This window comes from Xenopus laevis, chromosome 2L (genome assembly GCF_017654675.1).
Source record: "Xenopus laevis strain J_2021 chromosome 2L, Xenopus_laevis_v10.1, whole genome shotgun sequence".
NCBI lineage: Eukaryota > Metazoa > Chordata > Amphibia > Anura > Pipidae > Xenopus > Xenopus laevis.
In genome coordinates, this window is record NC_054373.1 from 163,074,004 (window position 1) to 163,091,596 (window position 17,593).

Consider the following 17,593-nt stretch of genomic DNA (forward strand, 5'->3'; position numbering starts at 1 on the left):
TTGTGTAGTGCTGCTACATATACCTACATTGTAATTTCAATTTGGCGCCGTATGCAAATTAACCATCGCTAGCGTAACTTTGCTTTGCTTGGCGAATTAACGCTAGCGCAACTTCGCAACCTTATGCTTCCCCTGAGCGCAACTTCGGATTTTAGTGAATGTGCGTAGCGCTGGCGAAAATACGTCTGGCGAAGTGCGGAGAAGTGGACGCTGGCGCAACAACGAATCTTAGTGAATTTCCCACTATGAGTAAGTGCCCATTTTCCCACTATGAGTAAGTGCCCATTTGGCACAAAACGCATTATGCTATACATGTCCTAATAAACACTTTTTTCTATTATTTTGCTGCTGTATTTACTAAATGCAGATCTTCCCACCTGCTCTGAATTTTTCTCCATTTTTGGTTACCCTTGGACTGGGGGGTTTTGTGATAAGACTGCTTGGCGACAAATTTTGATAAACCACTTTTCATATGTATTTATAGAAGCAGACATACACGCCAGTTTTTGTTTATATGGTCAGAGATACAATGGAAAAGTGCTTAGACAGTAGTGTCAATCAATTGCAAACTATCTCTACTTACTCAGGTGGCCAGGTCCATGGCAGTGGATGTAGACAGGCAGGGCTAAGACAGACACACACACACAATAGCGTGGGTGTCTCTTTAATTTATTTAAGGTAAGCTTTTAAGTCTCAATGCACCATTTATAAGGATATAGTTAAGCAATGAAAGGGTCAGCTTTGAACCGACCATTCCTATTCTGCAACATTTTAGTACATACCCCACTTGAGTTTTTTGGAAGGTTGTTACTACAGACAGGGACTATCTGAATTTCTGGAAGGTCATCTCCCATAGACTCAGATTTACGGTAATCAAATAATTCACATTTTTAAAAATGATTTTCCTTTTCTTTGTAATAATAAAAAAGCAGCTTATACTTGATGCCAACGAAGATATAATTAATACTTATTTTAGTAGACATATTAATTATAAAGATCCACAAAGAAAACCCTGGTTTCGGAGCATTCTGGATAACAGTTCTCACACCTGTATAAGCCAATAAGATGGGTTTGATAGAAAATAAGGAGGATCACATTATGATGTTGGGCCGATTATGGGCTGTATTTACCATATAGGCACTGGGGTTGCCATAGGGCTGGGGCCAGTATAACCCATTTACTGGCAATGTAAATGTAAAATTTGTAATTATCTGAGTTATGACCCCAGCCACCCACAATCTCCTGCCCCTCTGTCCCCCACTACCAAAATCACCAAATTGTTGATTGATTGGGCCTGATCTGTTCCATTCTGCCAATTTTATGTCATCGCCCTGCACTGTTTGCATCATCACCCTACCCACTCATGGACCTGTCCCCTCCCCTGGTGAAGTGGCCAGGCATTTTTGGTAAGAAAGGTGGCAGCCCTAATAGCCACTAAAGTCACGTGCCTAGGGCAGTAGGGTTGGGGGTGGCCCACGGGTGCCCATATGCTAAAAAAAACAAGTTATCAGATCAGAATCCCTTAACTAAAAGGGTTGGTTTACTTTTAGTTAATAATATGAACATATACACATGATACAAGATATACAAATTTAATATACTTTTAAAGTACAGGCATGGTATCTGTTATCAGGATACCCCTTATCCAGAATTATGGGAAGGTCATCTCCCATAGAGTCCATTATAATCAATTTCAGATTCTTAAAAATTATTTTCTTTTTCTCTGTAATAATAAAACAATACCTTGCACTTGACCCCAACTAAGATAAAATTCATCCATATTGGAGGCAAAACAAACTTACTGTATATAATCGAGTATAAGCCGTCCCGAGTATAAGCCGAGGTACCTAATTTCACCTCCAAAAACTGGGAAAGCTTATTGACTCGAGTATAAGCCGAGTATAAGCATAGGGTGAGAAATGCAGCAGCTTCTCGTAAGTTTCAATCAAAAAATTGAGGGTTTCTGCTCCCATTGTAGGTGCCGGCGTCTCGTTTTTGGACGCCGACGACCATTCTTGGATGCCGGCGACTATTCTTGGAGACTATTATTGGATGCCAGCGACTATTCTTGGAGACTATTCTTGGACAAGGCAACTATTCTTGGACACCGGCGACCGTTTTTGCGCTTGACCCGAGTATAAGCCGAGGTAGAGTTTTTCAGCATATTTTGAGGGCTGAAAAACTCGGCTTATACTCGAGTATATATGGTATTTGGATTTTTGTTAATATTTAAATTAGTACATTAAGGTATGGAGATCCAAAATTACGGAAAGATCTCTTATCCACAAAACCCCTGGTCCCCCAATCATTCTCGGTAACAGCTCCCTACCTGTAATATAATAAGTGCCGTAGGAATTAAATGTTTATAAGACACAGTAAAATTCATAATTAAGTCTTATTTGTATGAACTTTTTTCCCTGAAGGACAGTGTATCAAAATGGAGCCCAAAACTGATTAGCAGGTAGAATTCTGACAGTTTCAAATAAGGCATTTAATTATCTAATTAAAGAATTGATTTTTTTTTTCCTACTTGCCATTAAGAATTCACTGCTATAAATGTGATTACTCTGCACGCGGAACAAGATGTAATTATGTGATGACTGAGCGGCATAATGGCTCTGCTCCTAGCCTCCCTCCAATCTGTACAGATTCTCAAAATACAGATACACTCTGTGCCCCTCGTGCTTTATTTTCGGTGCCATAACATTTTATGGCTCTAATATTTAAACGGGTCTGGGACTTTAAACCTCTTAGCTTTTTATCAAGTAGAAAGTAAGACCTCATTTCCTTTACATATAATATTCGAATTTCAGTCTCACGATAGAAGCGGTTGGCTCTGCAGGAACCTCCGCCTGCCTCATTATGAAAAATGAAAACCAATAGCCCATACTGAAAATAGGCAGATCTGTGCAGAAGTGCCAATATGTGGTTTGCCTGTGTTGTTGTCTTTGTAGTTAAAGTACAAGGAAAGACATAATTGCTTGGAAGGTTCCAAAATGTTCCAAGTGATAATAAATGCTCCCCATCCTGTAGGAGCGCCATGTTGCAATGTTTTTCCTCTGCTTCTTCCAGTTTTTTGCTTCTAAGTTCGGCTGTTATTCTGAGCTTTCTGGATAACGTGTTTCTGGATAGTGGATCACATACCTATACCGGTCATTTGTTGCTAGTTACACAGGATTTCATTTTTATGCTCCAAAATGTTAATCAAATAAGGAAAAAAGTTAAAAGAAAGTGAAAATCACTAGGGGGTAGGGTGCCTATTTGCTAACCATGGATCCTGAAATAGTTAGAGGATGAGTGTTCCCTCCCCACCCCTAATTTGCATATGCAAATTAGGATTCGGATTCGTTTCGCCGGGCAGAAGGATTCGGCCAAATCCGAATCCTGCTGAAAAAGGCCGAATCCTGGCCGAATCCTGGATTTGGTGCATCCCTACTATTTTCATTATACCAACAAAGGTTTTACATCTATTCACAAATTCCACAACCAGGAAGACATGGCATTTCATGCACCATAAGTCTATGAGTGTCTAGAGCACAAAACGAGTAAGGCTATGGTGCCTCCTCTATTCGTATAAAGTAGGGATGCACCGAATCCATTATTTCGGATTTGGCCGAACCCCGATTACTTCGCGAAACTGAATCCAAATTTCCATATGCAAATTAGGGTTGGGAAGGGGAAAACATTTTTTACTACCTTGTTTTGTGATTAAAAGTCACACGATTTCCCTCCCCACCCCTAATTTGCATATGCATATTCGGCAAATCCGAATCCTGCTGAAAAAGGCAAAATTTTGGCCGAATCCCAAACCAAATCCTGGATTTGGTGCATCCCTAGTATAAAGTCTACAATTCTTTACAATGCCAGTTGTGGGATTCATAAGTGCCTGTTGAAACGTTGTTGCTATAAGATTCCCTCAGCAGAAGCAAGCAATACAAGATCTTCAGTTCAGAAACCATAAAGGAATGTTCTGTGTGCGCAGCAACCTGTAAACTGATAAGAGGTTGGTTACATTACATTTTTCAGGATTCATTGAGATCTGGCATAGTGCCGAAAGACTGGCGAATTGCTAATGTGGTGCCTCTATTCAAAAAAGGATCCCGTTCTCAGCCTCAAAAATATTGGCCACTTAGTCTGATGTCAGTGGTAGGAAAGCTTTTCGAAGGGTTAATCAAGGATAAGATCCTGGACTTTATAGCAAATCATAATACTATGAGTGTGTGCCAGCATGGTTTTATGTGTAATAGATCTTGTCAGATTAACTTAATTTCTTTTTATGAGAAGGTAAGCAGGGACCTCGATTCTGGGATGGCAGTGGATGTTATTTACTCAGACTTTGCTAAAGCATTTGATACAGTGCCACACAAAAGGTTACTGGTTAAATTAAGGAATGTTGGCCTGGAACATAGTATTTGTACCTGGATAGAGAACTGGCTAAAAGATAGACTACAAAGAGTGGTGGTAAATGGAACATTTTCTAATTGGACCAGTGTTGTTAGTGGAGTACCGCAGGGCTCTGTACTAGGTCCCTTGCTTTGCAACTTGTTTATTAATGACCTGGAGGTGGGCATTGAAACTGTTTCTATTTTTGCAGATGATACTAAATTGTGCAGAACTATAGGATCCACGAAGGATGCTGCCACTTTGCAGAGTGATTTGTCTAAACTGGGCAGCAAACTGGAAAATGAGGTTCAATGTTGATAAATGCAAAGTTATGGCAAATATAATATAAAAGCAAGTTATACACTAAATGGCAGTGTTTTGGGAGTTTCCTTAACTGAGAAGGATCTAGGGGTCTTTGTAGATAACAAGTTGTCTTATTCTGGGCAGTGTCATTCGGTGGCTACTAAAGCAAATAAAGTTCTGTCTGCATAAAAAAGGGCATTAACTCAAGGGATGAAAACATAATTATGCCTCTTTATAGGTCCCTGGTGAGGCCTCATCTGGAGTATGCAGTGCAGTTTTGGACTCCAGTCCTTAAGAGGGATATAAATGAGCTGGAGAGAGTGCAGAGACGTGCAACTAAATTGGTTAGAAGGATGGAAGACTTAAATTATGAGGGTAGACTGTGAAGGTTGGGGTTGTTTTCTCTGGAAAAAAGGCACTTTTTTCAGATTACACTTCACAAGTACATTAGAGGACATTATAGACAAATAGCAGGGGACCTTTTTACCCATAAAATGCATCACCGTACCAGAGGCCACACCTTCAGACTAGAAGAAAAGAACTTTCATTTGAAGCAACGTAGAGGGTTCTTCACAGTCAGGACAGTGAGGTTGTGGAATGCACTGCCGGGTGATGTTGTGATGCTGATTCAGTAAATGCCTTTAAGAATGGCTTGGGTGATTTGTTGGACAGACATCATATCAAAGGCTATTGTGATACTAAGCTCTATAGTTAGTATAGGTATGGGTATTTATGATTTAAGTAAGAATGTATGGAGGGGTGTGTGTATAGATGCTGGGTTTCATTTGGAGGGGTTGAACTTGACGGACTTTGTCTTTTTTCAACCCGATTCAATTATATAACTATAACTAACTATGTAACATGCAAGATGGCGCATGAGGAGGATCATCAATCCGAGTTGTTTAATCAATCAGAGACCTGCATGAAAAGCTGTTTACATTTATATTCATTATCAGTCTTCAAATGTCCTAATCCAATGCGTTACCATTCTGTGACTGCACATACAATGTGTATTCATTATTATTCCAATAGCCAGCATCTCTATATCTTGCAAGAAAAGCAGGTTTGTTCAAACGCTGCACATTTTATCCTTTCAAACAAATAACAACAGCTGTTTTTGCCAGGCACCGTGTTACTTTATGTACTGAATAAGTAAGCTGCTGCAGGGCATCCCTTAATAGAGACATGCTGGAATTTAAAAAGCGCTATATTATCACACGTTAGTTATTAGTTTGGTAGAGAAAATGCTAACTGGATGTTTACAGCTATTTGCTCACAGGAAGCTTATCTGGGGTTGGCAGATTTTAGCTTAAAAGGCCGCAGGTGGCAAAAAAACGTCTGAAAAATGACCTGAAAATTAAAATGAAAGCTCACTGGTTGATCCTAATTAGACTAAAGAAATTGTTACTAAAGAAATCAATTTCTTACCATGACAAAAGATAGCTTAGTTGTACAGGAAACCAGAGAGTTTATCACAAATCAGATGTGGTTGAGAAATTACAAGTTGTAAAGGTCCATGGGGAAGCATAAGTAATGGCCCAGATTTAATGTTAAACTGAGCAATAGAACAATAGAACTGAGCAGAGAACTGTCAAGAAATGCTTCCTGTATCATTGTATCCAGGGAGACTTTAAAGGTCTTTGTCGTGGGAAAACATGTTTTTTTTCAAAACGCAACTGTTAGTGCTGCTCCAGCCAAATCCTGTACTAAAATCCGTTTTTCAAAAGAACAAACTGATTTTTTAATATTTCATTCTAGACATATTGTAAGTTTCCCAGGTGCCATCAGTCATGTGACTCATGTGCTATGATAAACTTCAGACATTCTTTACTGCAAAATTACCCCCTACCCTCCCCCCCAGCACTCAATTATAAAAATCTAAGTCCTACTGTCACTCCTTAAGTTACATTGAGTAGGGGAAAAAATAGCTTATCTGAAAGCACAGGATCAGGCACAATGACCTGAGATGGCTGCCAACACACCAGTATTACAACCTGAAAAAAACACACTTGTTTGTTTAGGGAAAAAATTGTATATGGTAGACTGAATTATTTGAAATGTAAATAAAAACTGCACCATATAAGAGTGAATTATTTGAAATGTAAATAAAAAGTACACCATGCAACATTATGACAAAATCCAGGGCACGTAAAGGCAAAAAAATAAAATCCCATCTTTACTTTCTTTAATGAAAAAGAAACCTATCTCCAATATACTTTAATTAAAAAATGTGTACAGTTTTTATAAGAAACCTGACTGTATTCAGTGAAATTCTCTCTTCATTTACTGCTGTGGGTAGAAATTGTCAGATGGTCCCTAACTGCTCTGCAAGGAAACAATCATACTTATGAACAGCAGGGGGAGCCCCCACCTTACTTCCCAGCCATGCAGAACTCAAGCAGCTTTGTTTGTTCCCTGAAGAACAGCCAGCGACTGTGTAGCGATTTGTATTGGATTTTATTTTTGCTTTTACATCCCCTTTACTGTTTCCAACTGAAGCTGCAGGGACAAAGATCATGGAGCCAGATTTAAATAGATAAACTGGGATTCTTTTTGGAGGATTATTTTGCAGCAGCCACTGATTCTGCACAGTTGGAGAAAGTTTGTATTAAACAATACAAAAACTATAAAATCCACATTAGATTACATGACAACACAGGACCCATTGCAGTCTGTATATTCTGATTATTAATCAGTCTTGCTGTATCGGCTTCTGGCAGATATTATTTGACTTGTGCAGTTTTGATAATTTATGACGACCCCTAAGCAGCCCAGACCACACTGAGCATGTGCACAGTCTTGGTCTTGCAAAGATGTTTAATAAAGTTACAAGATGGTGACCCCCTGTAGCCAACTTTGAAAGCATAAATGATTTGTTTGATTAGGCTTGTGGTGCAGTAAGTTCATGTTCATGTTTAGTATACAAAATACAGCATTTCTAGCCTTATTCTATTTTAGACTTTACTTCCCCTTTAAGCTACTTCATGTTTGGTCCTTGTGTTTGAATAGAGTAGAGAATAATAGAGAATAATAATGATATAAATAAGAACGAAAGAAATAAGAACTCACCTGAGACGACTGATTTACATCATCTGAATTAAAGGCAACGACATTGCTAATGAGAGCTATAAAAGGAGACAGAAAGAAGAAATATGAGTTATGACTGTGAAGAGGAAAAATACATTTTCTTCCTACTGAGATGTTAATGAAGGACTAGAATAGCACAAGAGGATAAAGCTCTTAATAATAGTTCATGTCAGTGATATAAACACTTTCAGGGTTCTGCAAACAGAATAAGAAAAGGAAGCCAAGCATTCAAAAACACTACTAAAGTAATCATGAAGACTAATTAAATAGTTATTTTGAATAGGTCCAAATGCAAAATGGATCTGATTCAGCCGATATTGCAATTTGTGGGAGGAATTTTAAGGTTTAGTTCAGTAATCGGCCAAAACCTTTGAAGAGGATTCATATTCTAACAAGCCCAAAAATTAGAAATGCAATAAATCCCAGTTTCAGTTCAGGCCAAATATGACCCTTTTTCAGCAGGATCTGCACAAAGCCAAAAGCATCCCTAGCAAAAGTATAGATTCAGAGCATCACTAATGTGTAACTTACTAAAAGTTGAAAATAAACGAGAACATGCCCTAATTAAAGCCCCTGAGAAACGAGTTTGAAATAATAATTATATCAGCTCTACCACTTCCCAAAGGTATATTTATATATAAGTTACAAACAGATACTTGTCAGGTACCAGGATTTGGTTTCTTCTGCAAACGAATCCCCTCTGCTAATTAATTATGTTAAGAGAGTTAAGGAATGGCACTATAAGAGGTATTTCATTTTTAAAGTTATCTGTGCCAAGGCAAAGGAGTGTAGAGAGTGATATTCTGAGGCAATGTACAATTGCTCTTCATTATTTGTTTTGTGTGGTTTTGGAAATAAATTATAAATAGTAATGAAAACAATAGCCTCACAGAGCAAATAGGGTTTTTTTTTGCCAGGGTCTGTGACCCCCCACCCCCAATATTGAAGCTGAAAAGAGGCAGAAGAAAAGCGCAAACATATCAAACACAACAGGCAATTAAAAAGTTGCAAAGAACTGGCCATTCTAATGAAAGCTGGAATGATATAATTCAAACAATTCAAATATTATAAGAAATGATTACAGTTACAAAGTGGCTAAGAATAAAACATACTAAAAGTTAATTTAAAGGTAAACTACTCCATTTACCAACAGTTATGCTTATACATTTCAGTTTAACATTGCACAGAACACAGCAAACAATATTTATACTCTTGGAGGAAGAGCTAGAGTGTGGTCAGCAGTGATGTGCGGGTCTGGCTTTCCGCACTTCTGGGTTGCTTTTATAGACCCGCGGCGCCCCACCCCGCTGATGATGTCACAAAAAGGGGCGGGGCAAGCAGTTGCAGCGTCTATAAAAGACGAACAGTGCATACGCTAATTAACTAAAATGCGAAGGTCAATTTGAATAGGGCTGGTGCATAGAGGTCATATATATGTCTTTATTAGAGATGTTGGAGCAAATGCTTGAAGTGGCCACTTATTATTACAAATGTCCAAGGAAGCAAAATAATGACAAAACAGATCCTCTAATGTCTTAGACATGACCCCTTCCTAAAACAAATGTGGCATGCCCCTCAAATGGTTAAAAGAAAATGTTAAATAGTTACAACTTTTAAAGACAATCCTGCTTTAAAATATGGAAAAAAAAACAAAAACCAGTTTTTTTTATTTTTATGACTTTTCGGCATGCAGGATATGATGTCACTGACATAAGATTGGTGAGGATGCAGCTTCATCTTATCAGTTAGCCAGGTCTAAGCTGGCGAAGGAAACTCTGGCGAAAGAGTTAACGTTCTGTATAATTCGCACGATCGATTGCCTGAGCGAAAATTCATTAACGATGAACTCTTTCGCTAGCCAATTGTCCTCTATGCCTTTTTGAGTCAGTAAATTGCCTATGTCCCTGCGGATTGGATTTTTGGTGAATTTTCTGGCAACAACCACTTTGCCCTTTAGTAAATCTGCCCCTTTGTTTCAATGAATCTAAGTGAGGTATAGCTAACTGCAGATAATACTTTGATGGCATGGCCTGGTAGCATTGCATGCTGATAAGGTAGAACATAAAAAACCTAGCATAGGTACATCCCCTTACAGGAATGGGATCCAATATCCAGAAAGCCCAGAATTACATAAAGGCCATATCCCAACGGCTCTATTATAATCAAATAATTCACATTTTTTGAAAAAGGTTTTTGTTTTCTCTGTAATAACAAAACAGAACCTTGCACTTGATTCCAACTAAGATTTAATTAATCCTTTTGGAGGCAGAATATTGTTTAGTAGATTTAAAGTACTGTATGTAGATTATGTGAAGACCCCTTATCTGCAAAACCCCAAATCCCGAGCCTTCTGGATAACAGGTCCCATAAATTTACTACTAACAAAACAATTGGGATCTACATACATGAATGTTTTAGAGTGTCTAACAATTTGTTCTTAGTCTCAGAGCGTAGACAAGTGGTAACATTTAGAGGGGATAACCTGCCCTTCATCAGATTCTTAGAACGGAAACTTGTCTTTGGCCTTAACTATATTTATATTTAAAGGGGTGGTCCACTTTTAGGGCAGAGACACACGCTGCTATTTCGGGAGAAAAGTCGCCCAACGACAAATCGCTTCTTCTTCGGGCGACTAATCTCCCAGAACTGCCTTCCAGCCAGCTATAAAGTACATCGCCAGAGGGATGGCACTCAGAACACTTTGTTTTCAAAGAAAACACTTTGTTTTCCAAAGTTGTTTTCCAAATAGCAGCGTGCGTCTCTACCCTTAAGTTAACTTTTAGTATGGTTTAGAGTGTTATTTAGAATGTTATAGAATGCAAAATGCTATTATTCAATATTTAAATTGGTCTTCATTATTTTCTTTTTTATCATTTTTGAATGATTTGCTTTCGTCTTCAGCTTTCAAATGGGGGTCACTAACCCCTTCTTTAAACAAATGCATTGTAAGGCTACAAATTTATTGTTATTGTTACTTTTTTTATTACTCGTCCTTCTAATTATGCCCTATCATAGTCATATCAAAAGGAAATTCACTGGCACACAGGTAATACTAGCAGGGTAAACCCTTGCTATTTTATTCAGTGGTTTGCAGCATAGACTATCTTCTATCCAAGGCTAGGGTGTGCGAGTGCAATTGCTAACTATCATAGTCATATCCCAGTCTCTTATTCAAATCAATGTATGGTTGCTAGAGTAATTCGGATCCTAGCAACCAGATGGCTGAAATTGCAAACTGGAGAGCTGCTGAATAAAAAGTGTAATAACTCAAAACCACAAATAATAAAAAATGAAAGCCAATTACAAATTGTCTCAGAATATCACTGTATGCATCATCATAAAAGTTAACTCAAAGGCAAACAACCCCTTTAACAGGCAGTACATTATTCCCTATATTATGTCCAGATGATTACTGTATAACGGTATATAGCCGATCCAGTTGTAACAATAAATCACAACAGGAGTCACCTGTCATTTTCCTCACAAATGAAATGGCTTTTAAGTGGAACTCATAACATTTCCTTAATGGAAGAGTCATACATAACAACATATAATAATATACCGCACAGAGAATGAAGTAAGCTAAGGGGAGCAGGTAGAATTTTCACCCCTGACATTCCCTTTGATTTTTAGCTTCCATTCTCGAGATGCTTTATATGTTTTTCAGATATTGTTTTAAACATTTGTCTGAGCTCGCCGCACCCAAGATGAGTCTTTTGAGTAATAATATAATTGCCACGCAGATGTTTAGATGTTTTCTCTTCATTCTCGCCGATATATGAAGAAAAGAAACGTTCCTTGCTAATTAAGCAGCAGCAGTGACACCAGCCTAAGCGTGCAGACTCTGTTCTGAAGCGAGCGATGAAGCGGCAGAAGGAATTAAGTCACTGCCAAGCTCCCAGCAGTGATCCTGCTGTCAAGGAAACTTTGAAATGTCTCGCTGAAGAAAAGACTTGAGAGATTAAATGCAGAAAAAGGGGAACCGGCAAAGTTTACCAACGTGTTTCGGATAACGAACAGCAGCCCCCACATCTAGGTGATTCTCAGGGCGCAGCTTTAGATTCTGAATTTTCAAGTGTCAGGGAGGAATCCATAAGCAACCACCTGTAGGATATATTTGTTGAAGGGATCAGCACCTAATATTGTCATTGTGAACCAATGAAGGTTGGCTTGCTTTGCTAAAACAAGTAAACGAGCCAGTTACAAGGCTGCCCCTTGTCTCCCCTATTATTTGCATTAGTGGTTGAGCCCCTGGCAATTGCTATCCGACTCAATGCAGGGATTGGGGGTCTAATGGTCGGCAGGGCTGAAGATAAAATAGCCCTATACGCAGATTACATAATTCTGGAAGATGAAGGGAACTCACTTACCCAAGCTTTGAACATGGTGGAAACATTGGGCGACTATAGTGGTCTCAGAATAAACAAGCAAAAAAGCAATGTATTTCCTTTAGAGGGCCCAAGAGCATGGGCTATGCTGGATATTCCAGTTTAGATACCTTGGTCTAGAGATCACCAGAGATACTTCTAATTTTTGTGACATCAACTTGGACCCTATAGTAACCAAATTCAAGAAAGATGCTATTGAATGGATTAAACTCCCTCTAATGGTATGGGACAGAATTAACTTATTTAAAATTATATATCTCCCAAAATTTCTCTATCCCCTTCAAAATGCCCCAATACTAGTGCCAAACCAGTTCTTTACTAAGCTCAAGAGTGAAATTAGATCATTTATCTGGGCCAACAAATCTCCTAGCATCGGAAGGGGCCACCCTTACAGCTCCATATAATATGGGAGGCCTAGCTATGCCTAATATGCAACACTACTACAACCTAGCGGGACAGCCAACCTATGTACATAAATGGTTTAATCCAGACCATGACAATCGCCTTACAGTCTTACATGGGAATATTATGGGATCTCTAGAGGCACTGCGTAATGTGCCATACAGGGATCTGCCTACAGGGATCTGCCTGAAAGATCTGCCTGCTATACCGGAGGTCCTTAGCACCCCAATTAGAGTATGGGACAAGGTAATGAAACAAAAGTCAGGTATTTCTAAAACTCCCTCCCCACAGACGCCCATTTGGAGAAATTCCAACAGTTTTTAGATATTCCTGACTATCACTATTGGCCTCATATGGGAGTGAAATGGTTGTCTGATCTAATAATAGAGGGGAATTTCCCTCAATTTGAAGCACTCAAAGAAAAAGTAGGGAACCAAAACATTAAATTCTTTAGATACCTGCAGTTAGTGTGCCTCCTAGGGGTAGTTGACGACCTCATTCCCCAAAATGGTTCTAGGAAACTAATGAGAGCAGTTCTGTTTTATGCAAAGAAATTGATTGCCATAAAGTGGATGAGTCCTGAGAAACCAAAGTTGGTAGATTGGATAGCGCTGGTGAACAAAACTTTAGCACTCATAAAACTGACATATGCAGCCCGGGGGTGCTCCCTCAAAATTTTTGTTAAAAAACAAAATAAAAACCTTTAAAAAAAAAAAAAAAAAAAAAAAAGAGCCAGTTGAACTAATAAGCTCCCCTACTGTATGCCCATCAAATAGATAGCTTAAAGGCTATAATCCTATAGATGTTTCAACTAACCAGTAGACTTTGGGTTTGGCTCTTAAGCCCCAAACCTACAGCAAGAGGGAGCGGATGAGACCATAACAGCTGTCAGCCTATGGGTAAGTGCACTATAGCATGAAACGTGTCAGGCCTTTTATGGACATATTTAACAAACTAATACTTTTATAATTAATGGAACCTTTTGAGTTCTAGCTCTATTTTTGCTGTTATGGTGATCCCCAATTAGTGGCTCATGAGCAACGTTGCTCACCAACCCCTTGAATGTTGCTCCCAGTGACCCCAAAGCAGGTGGTTATTTTTACATCACTGGCTTTGTGGCAAGTTTTGGCTGAAAAAACAAACAAAATGTACTGCTAAACAAAGCTATCTATAGGCTGACAATCTGCTACCAAATAGCCAATCACAGCCATTATTTAGTTTTGCCATGGTTGTGTTGCTCCTCGACTCTTTTTACATTTGACTGTGGCTCACAAATAAGAAAGACTGGGGACCCCTGGCCTAGACCCCTGGTCTAAACAGATAGCTTGTCTATAAAGGTTTTCATTTATCAGAGTCATGCTATACACTGTCTATTAGTGATAAGTCTGAAGCATATAACCATTCAGAGGTTTCACTACTCATCCTAGCGTCCACTTCAGTTCAGCTGAGCGATAGGGCCTCTACATTTTCAGTCTTTTCATTTAGATGAAATGCAGAAGGCACTTGGATGAATGCTGAAATGGTGGTACAGGTATGGGACCTATAATCCAGAATTCTTAGGACCTGTTTTTTTCTGGATAACAGATCTGTAATTTGGATCTTCATACCTTAAGTCTACTAAAAAATCATGTAAACATTAAATAAACCCAATACGCTGGTTTTGCTTCCAAAAAGGATTAATTATATCTTAGTTGGGATCAAGTACAAGCTACTGTTTTTTTATAAGAGAGAAAAAGGAAATCATTTAAAGGAGAAGAAAAGGTTAAAACTAAGTAAGCCTTAACAGAAAGGTCCATCTAAATATACAAGTAAACCCCCATAGTAGTGCTGCTCTGTGTCCCCTGTCAAAAGAAACACTGCATTTCTATCCTTCTATTGTGTACACATGGGCTTCTGTATCAGACTTCCTGCCTTCATCTTAAACCTTATTGCCCTGGGCAAGAGCATGCTCTGTTTGCTCCCCCCCCCTCCCTTCTCTGCTGTAATCTGAGCCCAGAGCAGGGAGAGACTCAGGCAGGAAGTGATGTCACACCATGTTAATACTGCAGCGCCTATCCTAAACAAACAGAGAGTTTCTAGAGCTTTTTACTCAGGTATGGTAAAACATTCTACAGAATAAATATAGCATTCTAGCTTGCACTATTGCAGCTAATCTATTGGCAATAAAATGCCTCTGTAGCTTTCCTTCTCCTTTAAAAAAAAATTGGATTATTTTACATAAAAAGGAGTCTATGGAGACAGCCTTTCCATAATTTGGAGCTTTCCGGAGAACTGAACCCATACCTGTACAACAAAGTGTTGAGAAGGAGAGTAGATGGGCACACACAAGCAATTCTGGGTCAAGGCAGGGGTACAAGCAAATGTAGGGGGGTTTGGTACATGGTGTGCATTGCACTAGGTCGAGTGCCAAATAAAACTACTTGGCCTATCTCTGACCATGAATGTCAATGACTAAAAACCCTCTATAAAGCATTCGGGAATATGAGTAACATGTGCTGAGCTTTCTAAACACAAGATTTGCCAGCAGTTTCAAATAAATATAAATATTAAGCATTGTATCAATAACTAGAATGTGATTGTAAAAAGAAAAACAAATTGAAGTTCAGGCGCACAGGGAATAGCAATGCTTTCACACTCATAATATATGACCTCTCCTCAACTAGTGCATTAAATCCAGTTTTTTGTTTTTTTTTCAGTTGCAGTTTTCTGGTTGCTGCTTTGAATGCGAGGAGAGGTTAAATAATAGCAGGATGATTGCTTTTAACAAAGATGAAAATACTGTGTATTAGATACAATGCATACTATGTTTATCTATAAATACAATACACAGCTTCTTTTATTTTAAGTCCCATAATTAGTTTAAGACAATTTAACAAATTGTTATACAGAGAAAAAAGGGTTATAAGGTCACTTTAAGATTCTTAATTGCTTTGGGCAGGAAGCCTCTCCATCTTGTCCAGCTACAAGGTTGGCCAGTGAGAAATGTGCTGTAGTAATTTATATCCAAGGACCCCATAGCAGGCTGCCCTTTTTATGATAATTGGATAGTAACTTAGAGGCAGGAATATTTATAGATAATGTGACTGAAACATACCAGCTCAAATGAAGTGTGCATTGAAATGTTGCTAGTATATTTCATCCAGCTACATATTCTCATCTCTTGTCTTTTAACACTTTCGTTAAAGCAAATTCTTTAATGGTTAGTTCACACAAGGAGATTCGGGGAGATTTTGTCGCCTGGCGACTAATCGCCTCGTCTTCTGATCGACAATAATGCGAGTCATAATGAAAAGTCGATTGCGCTAATGCACACGCGGCAATGCGTTTTCCAAAGTCGCCCGAAGTTGCCTCACGGAGGCAACTTCGGGCAACTATGTAAAACGTATCGCTGCGTGTGCTTTAGCGCAGGCGACTTTTCATTATAGCCAATGGGAAAACAAGCTGAGGCAGTTTGGGGAGATTGTCGCTCAGAAGACGAGGCGATTAGTCGCCAGGCGACAAAATCTCCCCGAATCTCCTCGTGTGTACTAACCCTTAAACAGTATTAAACCAAATTTGCTAAGGTGTAGTGAAAATACTGCAAATTTAAAAGGCAGCTGTTGCCTCAAAATTGTTTCCCCCACTAGAGGTGAGGTTGGGGTAAACAATTTTTTTTGGTAGCAGGAATGTAACTACATAAGAAGCAGACCCTGCGGCTGCAGAGGGACCTAGGAGGTATAGGGGGCCCCATTTCAATACAGGTATGAGACCCGTTATCCGGAAACCAGTTATCCAAAAAGTTCCAAATTACGGGAAGGCTGTCTCCCATAGACTCAATTTTTACAAATAATCCAGATTTTTATAAACTAAATACTTTTTTTTCTGTTAAAATAAAACAGGTCCTTGTACTTGATCCAAACTAAGAAATAATTATACTTATTGGATGCAATACCAGTCTATTTAATGTTTAAATCATTTTTTAGTAGACGAAGTATGAAGATCCAAATTACAGAAAAATCCATTAGGCTGAAAACCCTAGGTCCCGAGCATTCTGGATAACGGTCGTGTACCTGTATATTGGCAAAACAGGACAAACTCTGAATATTTTGGGGGGGGGGACCTAAAATAAATTTGCTGTGGGGCCTACTGGCTGGTAAGGGAAATAATTTTAGGGTGACAGGTGTCCTTTAACAATATAAACCCCTTCTATATAAAATGAACATGTTAACTCACTTTGAGTTTGGACATTTTCCCCATGCTTGTGGGTTTACTTTGGGTACTTAAGTTTCCTCCCACACACCTAAACCCAAAAAATGCACAAGCAGGTAAAGTGGCTCCTGATAAAATTGTGTGTTTTATGGTAGAGATCTACTAGACTGTAAGCTCCTCTTGGCCAGGGACTGGTGTGAACGATAAACAATATCCGCAAAGTGCTGCATAAACGAGTTAAATAAATAATGAAAACGAATAAACTACATCAATTTCATCTTATAGCACTCTAGCCTCTCATATATCATATTAATTAGGCATATTCCATTGTACGTGAGTATAATACATTCAACTTTAAAGAGACAGTGTAACTCATTTGATTTACTACCATCCAATTCATCTAAAGAATCTGCAGTTTAACACTACACCATACCATTAGGCCCATTAACATTCATTAACAATAAATTATAGTACAAGCATTTCTAATACAACCTCATAAACCCTTCAAAATATAAATTCTCAATCAATGGCGAAATGAATAAGGTCAGTTCATCAGCATATGTGTTCCGTAATGCAGGATGGTTAGCGCGTCCTGCATATAATTATAAGACTGGGAAGGTCCTTAATCATATAAAAGAATTCATCCAGAAGATCGTTTTATATTCCAACATCACACTGACTATACAGCCATCAATGCAGTGAACTCTTGTACTGTTGGCACAATAAGTACAGGTATGGGACCTGTTATCCAAAATGCTTAGGACCTGGTGTTTTCTGTCATTTGGATTGTCATACCTTAAATCTACTAAAAAATTATGTAAACATTAAAAAAAACCAATAGG

At 38.6% G+C, this 17,593-nt stretch overlaps 1 protein-coding gene across 4 annotated transcripts in view; it reads right to left on the reverse strand.

The window, feature by feature from the left end:
• b3glct.L (beta 3-glucosyltransferase L homeolog) overlaps positions 1-17,593 on the reverse strand; it is a 245,904-nt gene that overhangs the window by 191,366 nt on the left and 36,945 nt on the right. For all 4 annotated transcript variants that reach the window (XM_018244677.2, XM_041580780.1, XM_018244678.2 and 1 more), the window contains 1 exon segment: positions 7,756-7,811. In XM_018244677.2, the coding sequence (XP_018100166.1) occupies positions 7,756-7,811 (56 nt within the window).